The sequence below is a fragment of the Galleria mellonella genome, unplaced genomic scaffold (genome assembly GCF_026898425.1).
Source record: "Galleria mellonella isolate WM207_F2 unplaced genomic scaffold, CSIRO_AGI_GalMel_v1 utg40, whole genome shotgun sequence".
Lineage (NCBI taxonomy): Eukaryota > Metazoa > Arthropoda > Insecta > Lepidoptera > Pyralidae > Galleria > Galleria mellonella.
The window spans coordinates 331,528-350,773 of NW_026442094.1; the positions used below are offsets into that span (position 1 = coordinate 331,528).

Consider the following 19,246-nt stretch of genomic DNA (forward strand, 5'->3'; position numbering starts at 1 on the left):
TCCGTCCCACGCGGCGTGCGCTCTGCTGTCAGCCGCCCGCCAGGCAGCGCATCCGAACGAACGAACAACCCGCACCATTCAAAACACGCGTCCGTGTTTACGAACGCAGCCTTCTATTTTGGAAAATTCAAATTTGGAATAATAATTTTTTTGAGTGCAGTGACGATTTGAATTTGGATTGTCGAACGATTTTCAGGTGAGTTTTCTATTTGTAATTAAATATAGACCCGGTCTTTTATGGACATAAATTTAATTAATTATACCATTTAATTATTCAGAATGAGGATAATATTGTTGATATGTATTTACTTATTCATTACCATATTAATAGTATTCTATAGTGTTATTGGAGAAAATATTTTTCCGTTAAATTTGTATACTAGTGTCTAAATATTTAGTAGATATTTAATAATTATTAAAGTGTTATCAAAGATAATATTTTAACGCAATGTTCACTTTTTGTTTTATCTAAGTTTCTAGCTAGTTACGTTTACATAATAGTATCCGGTATTCTAATGAGTAAATGGTCATGTACTAATAGCACAGATAATATAATACTATTTAATAAGTTCGTATTTTTTCTTAACAGATCAAGTGTTATAGAATAGTCTATTGTTGTCTATATGTTGTTGCTTGCTTACAATATTCTTTTTTTTTTATATCACAAAGGTGGCAAACAAGCATACAGCTCGTCGGATGGTAAACGGTAATAATATTCGTAACTATGTTATCAATATTATAAGTACAATAAAGATTTTTTATAATTTTACACGCTATATTTTGTTTTTGTATAAACTGAAACTGCTTTTATGCGGCTAGGCTTCATCATACTCGATAAATCGTTAAATTTTGAAGCAATTATTAGCACTTTTTTAAGAACAGATTGATTGGTAGGTAATTATCGACGAGAACTTTATATAAAAGCACTACCACGATAAATATTGGTAAATAAAAAGCATCTTCATACAATAATACAGGGGCATATCTCTTTTATAACGTGGAGATAAAATCGTAATGGGATACGTAAATTATAAAAACACCCATCATTAAACGCCCGTTGACATATTTATAGATTCAAAATAACTATGTAACTTTTGTAAGATGAAGCATTGAACATCATAAACCGTTGCAAAGAACGCGTTTCTTTTTTGTGTCCAATCTCATGAAACTCTTATTTAAATAACTATATAACTTACATAAGATGGAGCAAATACGAAGGTCAAAACCGTTTCAAAAATTCGTTGCCTTTTTGTGTTCAATCTTATGCAAGTTTTAGGAAAGTCTGAAAGTATTATATTGATAAATATAATATAAAATAAATATAAGCACCACGAAACAGTTGTGTTCAGTTCAGCTTAGATAAAATTACAAGGTAGTGTTTCGTTTGAAGGGAGGGATGTGGCAGTGAATTTACAGGGTATGTTGGCATGACATCATAGCCCTCACGAAAACACATGAGTACCATAGCCAGTGTATTTTGTAATATTCAGAGTACTGTTGGTGATTAGTAAATTTGTTGGACACTACAAGTTAAAAAGTCTGTTCAAAATGGATTCTTTGTTCCTTTTTTTTTATACAACTTAGAATGGCAAACAAGCTGACGGTCCACCTGATGGAAAGTGGTAACCGTCGCCTATAGACATGAGCAGTACCATGGACATAACAGAGTATACTGTTTCGCCCATGATACCCCTCATGCGTTACCATTCCTGAGGACTCAGGTGTTATTCCTCTGTACCCAGTAAATTCACGCCATATCCCACCCTTCAAATCGAAACACAGCTATACAAACACAGCTGCTTTACGGTTGAAACACGAATGGGACAGAGGTACCAAAGCAATCGACTTTTGTACAAAGTCTCCCTCTGGTATATTTAAAGCAATAATACTTAAATAATACTTAAAGCATATGATGTAAGTAGTTAGATATGAGATGAGGCAGACTGGTCATACACATATGCCTCATTTCTAAATAAAGAATTAAAAAAAAACACAGTGTATCTGAATTATTTATACAATTCGCTGGTGGAATAGTTTGTGTGTCTCGCCTCGTTGTTTTAAATACCTATTTTAACTATAGCCTATTTTAATAGAATCTTAATGGGAAGATAAACAAGTCTTGTTTAAGTCATCATAGAGACATTCTATAAATGAATATAGTGACGAAATATTCAATCTACTGTTAAAAATCTTTATTTTTTTATTTATTAAATACAAGAATACAAGAAATATACAACATGAGTATATTGGATCCTACAATAGGTGAACCTGTTTCGCGGGAGTCCTGTTAAATAATTTTCAAGTGTTTCGTGAAGATATGTGCATAAAACCATGAGTTATTTGGTGACTTTTAATATTACATACTTGTAAATAGGTATATACAAATAAATACACAATAGATAATGATGATGATGATCATCATCATCATTATCATCATGTCAGCCCTTAACTGTACACTGCTGAACATAAGCCTTCTCCTTGGGGGTTTTGCCAGTAGTTGCCACGCTTGGCAGACGGATTGGCAATCGCAGTCAGGCTTTAAAGCTTTTCTGCTGCCCATCTCTCGTCCTCCCTTAGTCGACTCTTAGAGCACCCACGGGTTAGGTAGGGGTGCCCTATTCTATGCCGGGACTATACGGCCGAATACATATACACACAATATTACCAAATATACACATATTATAAAATAGACATATATTAATAAATATTATATACAATTAATACAGTGGCATCGTAATTCAGATTCTGTAGATACTGTATTATCTTATATTTCGCTTCAGTATTTTTAAGATATCCAGTTTGCAGAGAGTATTAACTTTTTTGTATATAAATGGGCTCGAATAACTAAAGTGCAAATGTAGTATTAACACGAGGTATTATTTTGCGCCTTCTCTGGTCTGATGATTTTTTATTCAACTACTACTTACTGGACATCAGTTGACTGTCTTATGGTCAGATCAATTTATAGATTTGTTTATATTTTCATAAAATTCTATTGAAATATATATTAGATCAATTACAAAAAAAAAAAAAACAATTTTTTTGTAATGAGAATGTAATGGCCCTAAACCTTCCTTAGTCTACTGGTAAATTTGCCACTGGGTGACATATTAAGTGCTGGTCGTGTCTATAGGCGATGGATAGCACTTTCCATCAGACAAGTCCTCAGTCTCACGAAAAAACCGACTTCAATTGTGACAAAACCAGTTATTTTGGTCTAAAACTTAAACTACTTACCCAATTTTGATTAAATTTCTATGGGATCAACTTTCAGATAAGAATTTTCTGATTCGGTTTTAGAATTGTATAATATTGTATAATAGTTACGAGGTAACAAATATAAAAAAATATAACCAACTTCAGGACTTATTTATTTATTTATTCTTTATTGACCATATTACAAAAAAAAGTCTGGTACAAAAGGCGAACTTAATACTATATAGTATTCTCTTATTGACTGGGAGTCAATCTTTGGCTAAAAGGACTTCCTTCTTTTCGAATTCAGTTGAAAACAAACACCCTTTTGTATCAAGCATCAACTTTTGCTTTTTATGTAATAACTTTTCTCGGACTAATGTAAATTAATTATTAACTTATTTATAATTTAAGAAAAAAATATTTGAAAAATAATTGAATTGGTTTATTTGTATCGACTGCCGTTCTCGAGTTTTGTGATTAGTAACACATTCAGCGAATAGATTAACGATGAGAGATGAGTTTATTACGAGTATATAGTTACACACGGATATACAAAATAATAGAACTCATATACTCGTAGCAGATTCATTTTTATAGCTCGTTAAGTGACATATTACAGTAAATAAGCTGACGATTCACCTGATGGAAAGGTGTAACCCTCACCTATAGACAAGAACCGTTTATGTGTTGCCATTGAGGATAAAGTGTTAAGCCTCTATACCTTGTATTATAGCATTTTTATTATAAAACTACAAATAGTAAAATAGTAATCTACCGTTATAAACATTCGTACTATATTTTTTTTTATTACACGATAGGTTTCTGCTCGATCTTACCTCACTTGATAAAATGCACTCACTCGGAAAGTGACTTGAAGAGTTTCTGGTTGCATTTCTCTGGGAAAAGAAAGTAAGAAGACCATTTTATTTCTTAGCAGTTCCCATTAGTAAGGATGTACAGAGTACACTAAGCTAAAATTATAGTATTGATAAAAATCACTTCATATGTACTATTCGGGATGTGACCCTACTATTTTATCATTACATTATGATCTCTACGTTTCTAATTATGCATCCTTTTCCGGTGGACCCTGTATATGTAATATTATATTATTATGTTATTTTACTGGCGATTTAATGCGCATTAAGAACCTATTTATGATATGCATACACACTGCAACCATGCGTAAACACACGTGCACGAGTAACGAATGTCACATCAATGAATAGAAGCTCTAATTTAGATGCGCATACGCAACCCGGTGGGTGATGAACAATAGTTCTAGGAATAGAGAGCAAAGCGTTGAATGGTTTTTAACGTAATTGATATTCTTAACTAATAACTTATTCGGAATAGAAAACGATCAACGTCTACTTCAATTTAAGATACATTGTTACAGTATTGTTAGGTTGGGTATGGAGAAAATTAAATAGGATTGGAGAAAATTGGATAATCTTTGTTTTCATAGTTTTCGTATTTGCAAACCATTTAGCGGTATACAAAGCTGAACATACGGTAAGAGAAGTGAAGAGTACGGAACGGCGTCGTATTTTTATCGTCATTCAATGTAGTGAGAATCGAAATAAATTTGTTGTTAGGTAAAAGTGAATGAAATCGTATCAATTTGGTAAAAAGATATTTGACACTTGGGAAACATCAAAAATAGCATCTGGAAACCTTGCATTGCTTACAGTGATGTTGAGAACATCGAATATTTATTAGATAGGGAAACTAGAGAAAAAGATTTAAGGCAGAATACCAAATAATAGATCAAATATTGCCTGCCTATTTGGAGTACTAAAGATATGTTTTAATGTCGCAATCAATTGTATGTAAACAGAATTAAAACATTGATGATTTAAAAAGGAAAGAAAGAAAAATAATATTATTTAATTGACACACATATTTATTACTTAATTTTTTTTATACAAATAATATAGGCACTAGCTATTTCGCTGTTTGTCCTTTAAAACATAAATAGTTGAAATGACTCAGGAGTGAAGTATTATTGAAAGATTTATAGATAGTTGTTGTTGAGTTTCTTTCGTAATCAATTTCGAAGTTAAAAATTTTATAATTTGTCGTCGTGCTAAACTAATATTAATAGCTATACAAAATTTTAATCTTTTATTATTTTTTGAAAATAATCCGCTTAGGGATCGATACAAAGTTGCCTGATGTGTGCGTGAGATGCTATATTAGTTTTATTTTTCAATATTGCTAATATAAACATATTATTACAATACTTCTAGTTGACAAACAAGCTAACAATAAATCTGATGGAAGGTGATAACCCTTGTCTATAAATAATAACAAAAATAATTTATATTCGAGTAAACTCAATAATACCGTAAAATTTGGTATGCAATTTTAGAAGAACGAGCAAGAAGTTTAGTTGTTGCCCCTTTTCAAACAAAAACTGAATTTTATAAAATGCTAATAATGTACATATATATGTAAATGAAAAACATCTTTCTTTTCTCTTAAAATTTTTTAGGGTTAGGAATGAGAACGAGTGGTTATAACTTTTATTCTTACATCATTGCTATATAGACATTTACGGTAATATTTTGTGATAATTTTAGAGTTTGTTTACTATATTTTTATGGTCATGTTTTCAGAGGGACGCTGCTGCCCATTCCTCGACCGTTAAGTTAGCTTAGTCACCTCTTACGAGGAAGGAAGGGGTGAGCCATTCTATGTCAGGACCACACGGCAATAGCTTTTAAATAATGATTAGAAATTAGTTTTAAGGCCATAAAATGCGCGACTAAGTAAGGATTCAATTTGGAAATAACAAAGTAATATCCTTTCATAATTAAACTCTACAAAGTAAATTAGTGGCAATAGTAGCGTAAAAAAGAAACGTAAGTTTTAAAAATAAAGAACTTGTTTCTTCATCTGAGAGTATATAAATATGAAGTCTCAGCACAAGTGTGATGTTATTATTAATGCTACATATATTATATTCAAATTCTCTGGCTCACCTGCACAGTTTGCTGCGCCGTTTCATCGCCCTAATTTCAAGTCCTCGATCTAACAATAGATTCTCTACAGTGTCTTTCACATAGTTTATATTGGACAGAAATACCACGTTATTTTGATATAATATAGTGTTCATCCTAAATTCTATTGTAGGGCGGTGAATGAACCCTTTTTGTCTGTTGGGACAGTGATTCTATTAATTTGTGTTATTATTAAAGTTACTCTATTGTAATCGAATGATTTACAATTGCGACATTTTTACTATCGAATTGTAAAACGTTAGCGGTTTACTTTTAATGTTTTTTTTTTATAGATGTACGTAGCTTATAAATGTGAACAAATTAATGTTAACATGATTCCTGCGACAAGCATTTCCAGAGATTTTTTTATTGAATTTACTACACTTTATTAGCAATAGTTTAGACTGAAATCTTTATTGTCACTAGTTTTAAAAGTAGACTCGTAGGATTGGCAATTGCAATTGTTCATCTAAATATCTTTATATTATGGGAGATGTCTATGCCCAGCAGTGGGGCGGTAATGTGTTCTTTAATATGGTAACTGCATATTATTCCATAATAACATTGTGAAAAATAAGCAATTGATTGCCATCTTTTGGCGGAGGAAATATCTTGAAATTATTTTATATTCAGTTATGAAATTTTTATCGAGTTAATGGTGTGTAATCATGATAATTAGCCGTGTGGTCCCGGCATAGAATATGCCACCCCTTCCTTTCCCGTTTAAAATTATAACAAATACGTGGTTTTTTTTTGCTATTTTTTAACTAAAATTTCATATAAATTTGTGACAGTTACGTATACCCATTTAAAAAACACGCATACTAGTGTATCCATTTTCTTGTCTCGTTTTTGTGATTGCATTACCAGTCTGTCAGTAATGAGTCTGAGAGTAATGTATTGGTTGTCATATCACTAGTAGTGACAGATAAGACTAGACCGTCTAATACATTTTACGGTTTAATTTATAATCTAAAATAGTAGTTCTTCTAACTTAGGTATTCTAATTTAAAACTCTTATTTGGATCGGTGACAATTTATTATTTTATTTATTACAGAAAATAAGGTGTAAATATTATATCCAAGTTTTATTGTCTATAGTTTTGTTCAAGTTGTTTGTCGCGAACTCTGTCTAGATTTGATCTCACCTTCGGAGCTTTTTGGCGGGAAACTTATCAAGTGTAGTTAGACCACAGAGTATATAGTATTTTGTATTTATGTCTTTATTTTAATAAGTTTAAGAACTAAATTGTTATCAATTATAAAGATTAATGATCAACTATAAAGATCTTTTTACTTCAGTTAATTTAGTTTCTTGTTACGTGTGTATTGGTAGTAGTTACAGCAATATTTTTATTCTGGATAGAATATCTATAACCAGTGATACAGTAATTAAATGCACATATACTTGTTATAAATTACGTTATTTATGTCAACCTCTAAGGCTAGATTTCCATAGTCATTACTCGTGATGATAGGAAATTAGTCAAAAAAAAAATCTGTGTCTTTAATTATTAAAACAACCCATCTATCGTGTGTCTACCTAGATTTAGATATTGAAGTAAGGTAATTTAACACAAACGAAGGAGTGGAAAGACGCAGTACGGCTCAAAATTAACTTTGGCATAACGCCACGCACTATAATTATCGCAAGAGTGCCAAATTTCTATTACGATTACATACCATCTCTGGTATGCATGTTTTATGGTGTTCTTATTTTAATATGGTTAATTAATGTACTCGTAAAAAGCGGTTGTCAACCTAAGCGTAGCAACTACTGCCCCCCCCTCCCCCCTTATGGGGGTGGCTATGTTCAGCAATGGACAGTCAACGGCTGATACTATATAATACAATTAATAGGAGGGAAAGGGATTGTTAGCAATGGAGTTTGACAACCCCATTGCTATCAATATGCCTTATTAGGTCGACCTCCACGTGGTTCCACCTGGAAACCATCGTGAACAATTCATGTTGAATTCGTCACAATGGGCTAACTGACCTGCTTCATACTCACCTATCATCCTTCACTGGTGCCCCGCCGGTGTATACCGATAACGCGGGTGGGGTTACCATTCCATTATCATCCATTAAAAAAGATTCAATTAAAATAATTATTAAATATAATTATATTAATTACTAGTGGTCCAGCCCAGCTTCATATTTATAATTTTCATTCGTATTTATAAAAATAATATATAGACTGTAATACACGCTGATAATGTAGCTTAATATAAGTGAAAGGATTTTTAAAAGCACTTGAGTAGTTTCTGAGTTTATTAATATTGGCGAATGTTTTGTAGACAATTTTAACAATAAAGTACTTGTGGCAATACATATGTGTGAGTCATGTATTTTTGTGAACAGTTATTACGACTTAAAAGCAAGCACAAAGTAAGTTTTATACGTGTGTCACAACAAGTATAAAACTTGGTATAAATTTGCTTTGTATATATATTGTTATGCAATATACATATATACAAAGCATGATACGTGTTTGATGGAAACGCGATGTACGTTTTGCGATACAGGAAAGGAGTATGAGAGAGTTATGAGAATAGAAACAGAAGTATGTTAAAACAAGTCAAATTAAAATGTACAAGTAAACCACCGAGCTGGGAAAAAGCACGACAGCATGTTCAGGCATCTATTTATATATTTAATTATATTGAAAAATAAGTTGATAAGATTTTTTTAAATCTATGTTTAATTTGGGATTTTTGTTTTTTAACATGTTAATCCCATAAAATCTAAACAAGTTATCTACTATTATAATTATAACTAAACAATACTACTAATTTACTTAAGCACAAAGCAAAATTGAAAAGATAATAAATATGATTGCTTGTGTTTATCATTTACGTAGAAGTGTATGCAAATATACCAATTATTTAATAATACCAATATATGTGTTACACAGTCACACAGATGGGGAAGAAAGGTTCTTGAGTAGCAACTTCGTACGGATAAACGCAGTGTAGGATGACCTCTCACTGGATGGAGTGACAACCTCAAATGTATTGCAAGAACTTAGTAGATGCAGTTGGCTCAGGACCGCTCCTTATGGCAGTCTATGGGGGAGGGCTATGTTCAGCAGTGGACAGATAATGACTGAGATGATGATGAGAATGAGAATCATACCAATCTCCAGCTTCTGAATTTGGGATACCTTGAGTTATGAGACACCAAATAATTCAATTCCTAAATTAGCCTGACCGTGAATCGAACTCAGGACCTCATTTACACAAAGTAACGTGCCCACCATTGCGTCACGGAAGTCGTTAAATTGTTATGCCGTTATAATCAGATAGGTGGCACTAATTAGAGTATTGTCGACGTTTCATTCTAGGAACGTTTGTAACAACGAGTAATTCCTTTTTTTCTATTATTATAATATTGTCGCCAACTGCTACCCAGTTCAGTAGCTGCCCACGTCATGGAACCAGGACATACTTTATTATTTTGACTTGTTTAAATTCTCCGGTATGTTTACCTAAATACCGTTAATAAAGGTATTTTTACCTAAATGCCTACTTACCTTATACTATTTGGAAGGAGTCTGTTTGTTTCAATATTATTTAATGAAGAGGTAAGCTTCAGACTTATGCTTGCTTGCCACCTTTGTGGTATAAAAAACAAGTTGAAACTGTCACAGAAACATTCTTTAAACGAAATTACTAGTTCGTATTACTTACTACTTTGTATGTTGCACTACTTACTGTTGGACATCAGCAGACTGTTATATGGTTTGTTCGTATTTTTATTTACATCTGAAGTTGTTTGTTTGTTTATATTTTCAATAAATTCCATTGTAACAGTCTTGATTTATCAATGAATATGATAGAAAATCTTCAGCTGTTATCGGACTACTGCATAGTTATTGTAAAATATGTAATAGAAAGAATTCACGTTACATTCCTAAATACACATTTTTTTTATACAACTTTGAATGGCAAACAAGTTGACGGTCCATCTGATGGGAAGTGGTAACCGTCGCTTATAGACATGTGCAGTACCATGGACATAACACAGTATACTGTTTCACCCATGATACCCCCCATGCGTTGCTATTCCTGAGGACTAGAGGAGGTGTTATTTCTTTGCATCCTATAAATTTACTGCGATATCCCACCCTTCAAACCGAAAAACAGCTATGCAAACACCACTGTTTCACGATTGAAACACGAATGAGACAGAGGTACCCAAGCAAACGACTTTTGTACAAAGTCTCCCTCTGACACATGTCGGAATACAGTTTTAGTGATTTGTTATCTAATAAACGGAATAAATTGTAGTATAACGATAGAAATGTTTAAGAAGATTACTCAGTTTAATAGTCATAACACTATCATAAGAAGGGCTTGACTGGGAAATAGGCGAATACATGCAGTCGTTTCATTACTCTTGCAAACTCGTTAATCGGTTAACTGCTTATATTAGTTTCCCAAAATAACTTTACCCTAACCGTCCGACCTTGTGTACCGACTAAATCATCTCGCGAGATTCCTGAAACCATCTGTTTACTGAAGGTGTGATCTCATTTTGCAGAGGTCGTCCGAGACTACGATTACTCGCTTCTGTGCTATATGGACTGCTAATTGTATTTGAGACAAGAAAACAACGATATGGCTGAGAACGGGTAAGATATATTATTCTTAATCAATTATGATGTATTAGTATTTGTTATCGTGTTTTTTTTATTATAATTATGTTATAATTTTTGTTAGGTTTTATCCATTGAATTAGAATAAAAAGTTTTCTATATTCTAAGCGGAAATATCTATCTATCTGTGTACAAAATTTCATTTTGATCCGTTAAGCCGTTTAGCTGTAATTGAATAATTAACATAAAGTTTCTAAATATTAACTTTCCCTATAGGTAACTTGAACGCAAATGTACGTAAAACTTCGGAAAAATCTTAAACATGTTTTTTTTCTCTTTGGGATAAACAGAGATCACGTATTTATTGTTTTTATTTCAAATTTCATTTTACCAGTAATGTTTAGGTTCCTAACAACTATTAATTAACTGTCATTGTAAAGTTATGAAGTAATTACCAAATTTCACTTTTGGTTTCTTCTTATTGTGTATAAGTTTCCACTGTAAAGCTTTTTAAATGATAAATTTTAAGCTTTTTTATATTGTGACATTATATAAATTATTTATATATTTAATAAACTTATTAATGTCAATAATTATTTCAAGTGATTGAGTGCATTCGGTGCTAAAACTTGGGTTTCTTGTTTTGGTTCTATATATATTAAAAGCGGTGTCTGTATGTATATAATCACAAATACACAAACATGAACCAGTTCTATTTATAATACTTACTAGTAGTAAAAGGCTAATGTTACCTACAGAACAAAAAAATGTTGAATGAATAATATAGATTTAACTCAAAATATATCTTATTTAATACACAGTGTATTTATAAATGAAATAACGTAATAAGCAACTACTATTAATAGTTTGTAATATATTTCATGTTAAAAGTTTGGCATACAAACGCGATCACAATTTAATTTTATATCATCTAAAAACAAAATGAAACTATTATGAATTAATTTATTGTTCCATTAATCGCATACTAAAAATATTGTTTAAACCCTTCTGCAAACATCGAATTGGACTAGGTCACACGGAGCGTTCCATTTCGGAGACAGTGCGGTTGTGTTGTCACGCTGAAGTTAAATATAACAGATTTCTTGGCTATTTTCCAGATATGGGGCCGGCCCTGTCGCCGGACACGTCGGTAGGATACCAAACTTCGGAAAAACTCAGGTCAATGTAAGTATACTAAAACAGGTTTTTTGTAACAAGTACTATTACCACCTAGTAGCTAAACTATCTACAAAAGTAGCTAAATTGAAAGAACACTTGCATAAATATTACAGTTATTAGTGGTTCATCAAAACATGTAGCATAAGGTCTATTGTAATTAAGCAAAATAAAATAAAGATCAAAAACGTCTTTATATTTTGGGCGTACGTACATGCAAAAAATAAAAATACGTCTCCAACATGAAAAAGAAAACCCAGAAATAGTGCATAATAAATAAAAATAGTATAAATTATTTCTTAGTATCTTTCTTTAGTAGTTGACGAAACTTTTAGGTTTCTAGGTTTCTTAGTGGTAAGGAGACGTTAATCAAGAAAAAAAACGCTTAATAATAAGCAGTTATTGTAGCATAGTTTTCTTGGTTAAGACCATCGGTTTCTTGGTTTTTTGCATTTGCTACACAAAATGCTTATTGAAAAATCAATCATTCACAATAGTTTATAATGATGACTAAGAAGTAACTAACAAGTTAGGTACTGATAAAAATAGTTTAATTATCGTTTAACAACACTATGCAGAATATATAGATATCACCCTCTAATCTTTCATGCGTTGTCAACTTTAAAACTATGGTATGTTTACATCTTAATTATACTAGTAAAAAATAAATGATTATTATAAATTTACATTATATCAATTTCAGCCGATGGGAGCTGAGCCACCAGCTTGCATCCAGAATGCTATGATGACAAAAGATAAGAAGCCTTTCACGTATACTCCAGGTGGTCTTGATCTATCACAAATACGCACGCCGAGTATGGCAAGAAGGATGGCAAGGCAACGTTCACTTGAAGAACAGGAACAAGCATATGGGCAACAAAACAATGGCCCCAAATATAATCCTCAAGGAGGCCCTGCACCACCACCTCCACCACCTCAAATGCCACTACCGCCCCCTCCTCCTCCTCCCATAGTTATTCAGGTCCCCGATTCGAAAGCTCACAAACCCATAGCACCTGGTGAAAGACCTGAAATAGTAATCCCTGAGAATCCTATTGGAATGCTAAGAAAAACGAATAGTCCGTACCATTGGGAGGCTGAAAAGGCAGAACAGGACCGCATGGGCCCAGTTCCGAAGTTTACAGAAAAGGTTCCGAGTCCTTTAACTGTAAAAATGCCGCCAGCTACATTTACACAGCAGCCTCAGAATTATTCACCACAACAAAATCAGCGGCAAAATTATCCCTATCAAAATAATCAGACTCCGGAAAGTCCACTACATAGACCAGCGGCACAATATGCGCAGCCACAATCACCTTCTATTGTTAATGGATCAACACCAACTAGAGAAATTTTACAGAGGCAAGACTCACAATTTAATAAGAGTCCTCAGCCCTTTTCAGGGCAGTCACCAGTCAGTAATGGTGCTCCATATTCGCCTTCTCCTAATAATAATTGGAAACAACCAGAACGGAGAGACTCTCCAGCAAATAATATAAATTACAGTCCACAGCCATTATCGTCAAATCGCGGTCCTTTTTCTCCAAATACACAACAATATTCACCTAGTTACCAGAACCAGCCATCATTTAACAATCCTACCCCTGTTTATAATACACTTCCTAGAGCTAATCAAAGGGGTCCAGATAGTTACGTAAATAATTTGCAAAACAATAATGCCATCTATAACAATACTAGGGAAGACAGTCCTAAAGTCGATCCTTCAAATCCTGCACCATGGCGAACAAGTACTCTCAACAGGAATCCGAGAGAAGCAGATGACTTACAAGCAATCTATCATAATAGTAAAAATATTAATCAACAGCCCACGTACAGTCCGCCATGGAAATCTAACGAAGCTACAATTACTAATAATAATAACACTTACATTCCTGCTTGGAAGCAAGATAATAAAATCTCTGGAAATCAAGTCGACAATCAACAATATAGTCCTCCCTGGGTACAAGATTCTAATAATAATAAAGTACCACAAGAGAATTATGCTCCATGGAGGACGCAGGAGAATGACAACAGAACAGGTCCTGGATTTTCGCCTAAACAAAATCAACAGGAACCAAGGTATCAATCAACTATGTCTATCCCAGTAACGCCAAGGAAACAAAATCCTCAACCCGAGTATAACAACAACCCTGCTCCACATAAAGAAGCAGTGTATGTGAATCAAGAACCAGTATATTTCTGTCCTGAAAGTCCGAAATCAATACCACCTTGGGTCAAATCACAAAAAGAGAAAACAAAGACACCCCCACCAGCTTGGTGTCAAAGACCTTTGGAGGGAAGGAGAAGCGTCCCGAGAGAATTGGTCACTCCTCCTAGGGAAACTACTAATCAAGAACCAGAGTGGGTAAAGAAAAGCAATGAGATGCAGAGAGGAATGCGTGAAGTGATCAGTCCGCCTAAATACCAGCAACCAGCACAACCAACATGGTCGACATTACCGTCTGAAAACCGTAAAAGCGTCCCTCGAGACAATGCTCCCAACGCTCAAGGGAGAATTATTCCAATACAAATGGAAGGATCAAATACCGGTTTAAGGGACCAAGGAAAGCAGCAACCACATTTGAGAATTGTTGTTGACATGCAGCAAAATCCAAATACTCAGGGTTACGTAAACAATGGTCCAACATATTCGCAACCTACACAGCGTATCATGAGAGTCTTATCACCGCAGCTGGTGAGATTAGACGACGGGCCATCTCAGCACGACCTGCCAACTTTAAATAGGAGTTTCCAAAACAACCAGGATACTCAACCAAAGACACGGATAATTCCGATACAGATTGAAGATGGTGGTAACAGCGGGGCAAACAAAAGGTAATCGAGTATTTTATTTGTTTATTTATGTCCTTATAAAACAGCACCATATGAAACTTTTAATATATATCGAACACTGGACCAAACAGGTGACTAACAATCGAAAACTACCACAAACTTCAAATACGGTAAAAAATTAAAAAATTATCTAAGTAATTACGTATTATCAAAAGTGGTAGCGAATAGAAATATGAGAGAAATTTTACAATTTTTACACATTACAGTATGAAATAATTTACCTATTTCTTTGAAAGAAGAATCTCGATATGTAAACTGGTTGACGGATTTGGTTTATATATAATTTTGAAATTATTATACAGATAAAGAGCTATTCGGTGTTTTAATAAATGGTACTTATACTTATATAAAAATTTTACTTTATCACGCTTTTCAGCTTCGGTGGGCGGTACTAAGAAGCGGTTTGCACTGGTCCAAAGTAAACAATTAATTATATATCTATTGCACCGCTTCAATGATTCATTGCAATGCTTGCTTTATACTTAGCACAATACTTCGCTTCGAACATAACGCGATACCATTTTGCTATATTTATAAATTGGTTCTAATTGGCACTTACTAATCGAATTATTAATCGTTTCAGTTTTCACATTTGTAAGTAGTTGTAAGATTAATTTTCTAAACTAAAATACTGTTTTTTTATTTTTTATTTATTTAGGATATAATGTTAGGATTACTAAAAAAGAAATAATATAATTTATTACACATAATTATATGATAATAATATGTTATCTCTTATAATAACATAGACTTTTGAAAATTCGATATTTTGGCATATTTATATTATATTACTATGCATATACATATTTGCATATACATGACAAAAGTTAAAATATGAAAGGAAAATAATGCGTTACGTTCAAATCACACGTACATACATTAATGTAAGGTTTTGAGGACCTTGTTAAAATAAAAAAATATGTATATTTGAACCTAAAATCAAAAGACAGCTATGAATGTTCAGACATTTTAGAGAGAATGTGGATATTTTCAATTACCCTCCCTCCTAGGAATTCTAGCATTACTAACATATGTATGATGTATAAATATGTATTACTATTGGGTTATAGTCCTCTATAAGGTAGACCCTATTCATTAGTTGAGCAATACTAGCTTTTAAGAGGGCATCTTGCTATTCTCTACCTTAGATCTCTCAGGAAAAAACTTTTAACATGTTTGAAATCTCTGTTTTCAACGTTAGGCAAAATTTCGGGAAAGAGTTAATAACATTGTTACATTTGATAATATTTTCTATAACCATAAGATTATATAATCAATATTATTTTTTAATTTTATTTCATTTTAATGTTGATATTCTTTTTTATTAAAAAAATACTTAATATTATTAATAAATATCATTTATTAACAAAATGTCTTAGAGTAATAAAAATTTCTGTGAAATGTCAATTGACAAATGCATGCAATATGTTTTTAATATTTTGATAATTGTAAAAATGAAATATTTTTATAACATTAAATTAATTAGTACTTATTGCTTTAATATCTAGTAATCTAAATTTTAAAATTTAATTATATTTAAAATCATCTACGATAGAATGTGTTGCATGAAGTACTTACGATTTATAATTATGGGTTCAATTAGCTAAAAAAGTGTTCTTTTCATCAGTTCCAGAGTATATTACCACAAGTTTACGCAAGAAGGGCCGCCTCGACAATCCAAGGCGTTCAAAGTTCTGCAGATCATCACAGGCACTCAGGACGCGGATAGTATACAAAATATGGAAAAAAGCCACGGTTACACCGACCTATAGTATTAAATTTTACACAAAATTATTTTTTTATTTTTATATTGCACTTATAACTACATCTAATTTGGATAATTTGTTTATATATATTTTATGTCTAAATATATACTATTAACAAATTAAGTAAGGTACTTAAAGTGTAAATTTTAATAATACTAACTAACGATATGTAACTTATAATAAAATTAAGTATTTTATATTGTATATATTTTATATAAATACATTATATTGTTAAATATATAATTTATATATTCTATATACATAGATAAAACTAATATATTAATACACATATATCAATATAATATATACAATAAAATGTAGATGTTATTATAAGTGCATTTTTAAATTAATAAATTACACATTACGAAATGGTGCGATTTATTAACGCGATGTTAAATACGATAATTTTAAATATATATATTTTTATAAAATCTACGATATCTTTATTAACAGATATATATATATGATGTACTTATTATTAATGGTTAATAATAAATTGTATATATTATAAAACGAAATATTAAATATTTATCTAGCGAAAGTTTATTCATGCTTTTATTAAGTACATGATTATACTAATGCTCACAGAAAACAGCTAGCTTACCAAAGAATATTATAGGATTTCATTAATTTATTGTTAGATAGCTAATATATAATTTTATTATTAAATGTAATAATATATAAGACGACTCTAATGATAATATCGGCCTTTTAATAATAATCAGGTAGGTACATACGTAAATATTAGGTAGCTACTTATAACTCTCCTGTCAAAGGTGTTTAATTTAAGCATAGGTAGTGATAAATTTATAGGTAAATTCGAAGAGGTTACCGATACAATAATTATAATAAATATGTGGTATATACGTCGATAGATACGATTTTATTTCTACTAACAACGTCATCATTTAGAACGAGACGTAAATATTCGTTCCTTATATTTATGTAATGTGTTATCTAATATCTATACCGTAACAATATCGTTAGCTTTTATGACAAACGTTTACATATTATTATTATTTGCATATTATCTCTACACGCCGTGTAAATGAAAGGGTATAAAAAAATCCAAATTCAGCGATAGTATTTTCGTTTCTGAATTATTTTCCTCGAGGGAAACCCAAATATGAGACAAATTTTTGATCCTTCTATTGAAAACTCAAAATTATATATCCATGGATTTTGATATCCTTTCTATTATATTTCCATTAATAAAATGCTTCTTATTAACCATAAATCAATATATAAATAGTATATAAAATATATTTATGTATTGTATTGTTTGGAATAGATTAACATAACCCAAAATTGGAAACTAACAGAATAACAAACCCTCTCCCCCTCCTCAGCGATAAAGGCATTTGAAATGTTCCCAAATATGGTTTTATTTATAATTAACAAAATTTTTGATGTTGTTATATTCTTGCAGTGATATTTTTTGTTCTTTATATTAATGTATCGTTTTGAAGTCCATATATTGAATATAAAAGAGAAATAACTAAATACAAAGACTGTTATCATTATAAAAGTACAATATGTATGTTATGTATGTATTTCACATAATCACTTAAGTTTAATTGTAGAGTTATTTATGCAAGCTTCTACGACATAGATGGTAAAAACCCATGTATCATGTAATTGATCCATTTATATATATTTATAATGTGAACAAAAAATAGTCACTGCAGGTAGTAACCATCGTGAAAACAGACAAGGGGTGTGGCAATCTAGTCAGTGTGATCTTTTATAAGTATCTATATAAGTATTATTTCTTATTTTACGATATTTTATGTTATAGTAGAATTATATTTTAGTTTATTCATAAAAATATAGAATTAAGTGATATATTAATTTTGTAATAAAATCCAATTGGAATTGTATTAGATTTTCATTTGAATAATATGATATATATATATATGTATGTATGTATATATATATATAAATATATAATAGACTGTAATAGGATATCCCTCAAGTAGCACAGCTAAAGTTGCATTACATAACTTGTCTAACTTCAGTATACAGACTAAGAAGAAATTCTTAAAAGTCACTTATCGAACTGTGGTGTACAAAAAGAACTAAATAAGTTCCTTACGTAAATCATGTATTCTTGGTACCGTGTTAGGGGAATCTAGATAATGAAGATTTAAGTGCCTGACTCCGAGTGGTCCCGGCATAGAATAGTCCACCCCTTCCGTTTCTGTAGGTGTCGTAGGAGGCCACTAAGGAAAGGCGAAGGATGAGCAGCAGCGTACCTGTTAAAACATTTCTAAAGCCTAACTGCGGTTGCCAGTGGGGAGGCTTATGTTCAGCAGTGGACAGTTAAAGGCTGATATTATGATGATGATGATAAAGTGCATAACCACATACTTAAGCAAATTTATAAAAGGCCCCCTAAATAATCGTTAATGCCTCGTTAATGCCACTTAGCATAAACGCGAATCGAACCAGGATCTAAAAATTACTTACAATCATCTGATCAGGGATTATTAATTGTTAAAACGAATGATCCTGTAGCTTTGCCATCATTAATTTCGATCGATAGTTCGAATCGATAGTTGATCCATATACTATATTTTTTAATATTAGGGGGGACTTATAGTAATTTTCACCTTCGTAAATGTTCATCACAAGTGACTTTATCCATG

General features: G+C 31.8%; 1 protein-coding gene across 2 annotated transcripts; it reads left to right on the top strand.

Moving 5' to 3' along the window:
* LOC113520321 (uncharacterized) lies at nucleotides 1-18,478 on the top strand. 2 transcript variants are annotated; one of them, XM_026905624.3, is made up of 6 exons: nucleotides 1-196; nucleotides 10,749-10,839; nucleotides 11,922-11,988; nucleotides 12,683-14,814; nucleotides 15,209-15,250; nucleotides 16,460-16,623. In XM_026905624.3, the coding sequence occupies exons 2-5, from the start codon at nucleotides 10,826-10,828 to the stop codon at nucleotides 15,225-15,227; spliced, it is 2,232 nt and encodes a 743-aa protein (XP_026761425.2). In that variant the 5' UTR covers nucleotides 1-196; nucleotides 10,749-10,825; the 3' UTR covers nucleotides 15,228-15,250; nucleotides 16,460-16,623. The 2 variants fall into 2 exon arrangements, with proteins under 2 accessions (XP_026761425.2, XP_031770453.2); XM_031914593.2 differs by lacking the exon at nucleotides 15,209-15,250 and having other exon boundaries at nucleotides 16,460-18,478.
* The last annotated feature ends 768 nt before the right edge of the window (nucleotides 18,479-19,246 follow it).

What these genes read in the sequence shown, in the direction of transcription:
- LOC113520321 (XM_031914593.2), top strand. An exon ending in TCGGAAAAACTCAGGTCAAT is followed by an intron (nt 11,989 to 12,682) that starts GTAAGTATACTA and finishes TATCAATTTCAG; the next exon opens with CCGATGGGAGCTGAGCCACC. An exon ending in AACAGCGGGGCAAACAAAAG is followed by an intron (nt 14,815 to 16,459) that starts GTAATCGAGTAT and finishes TCTTTTCATCAG; the next exon opens with TTCCAGAGTATATTACCACA.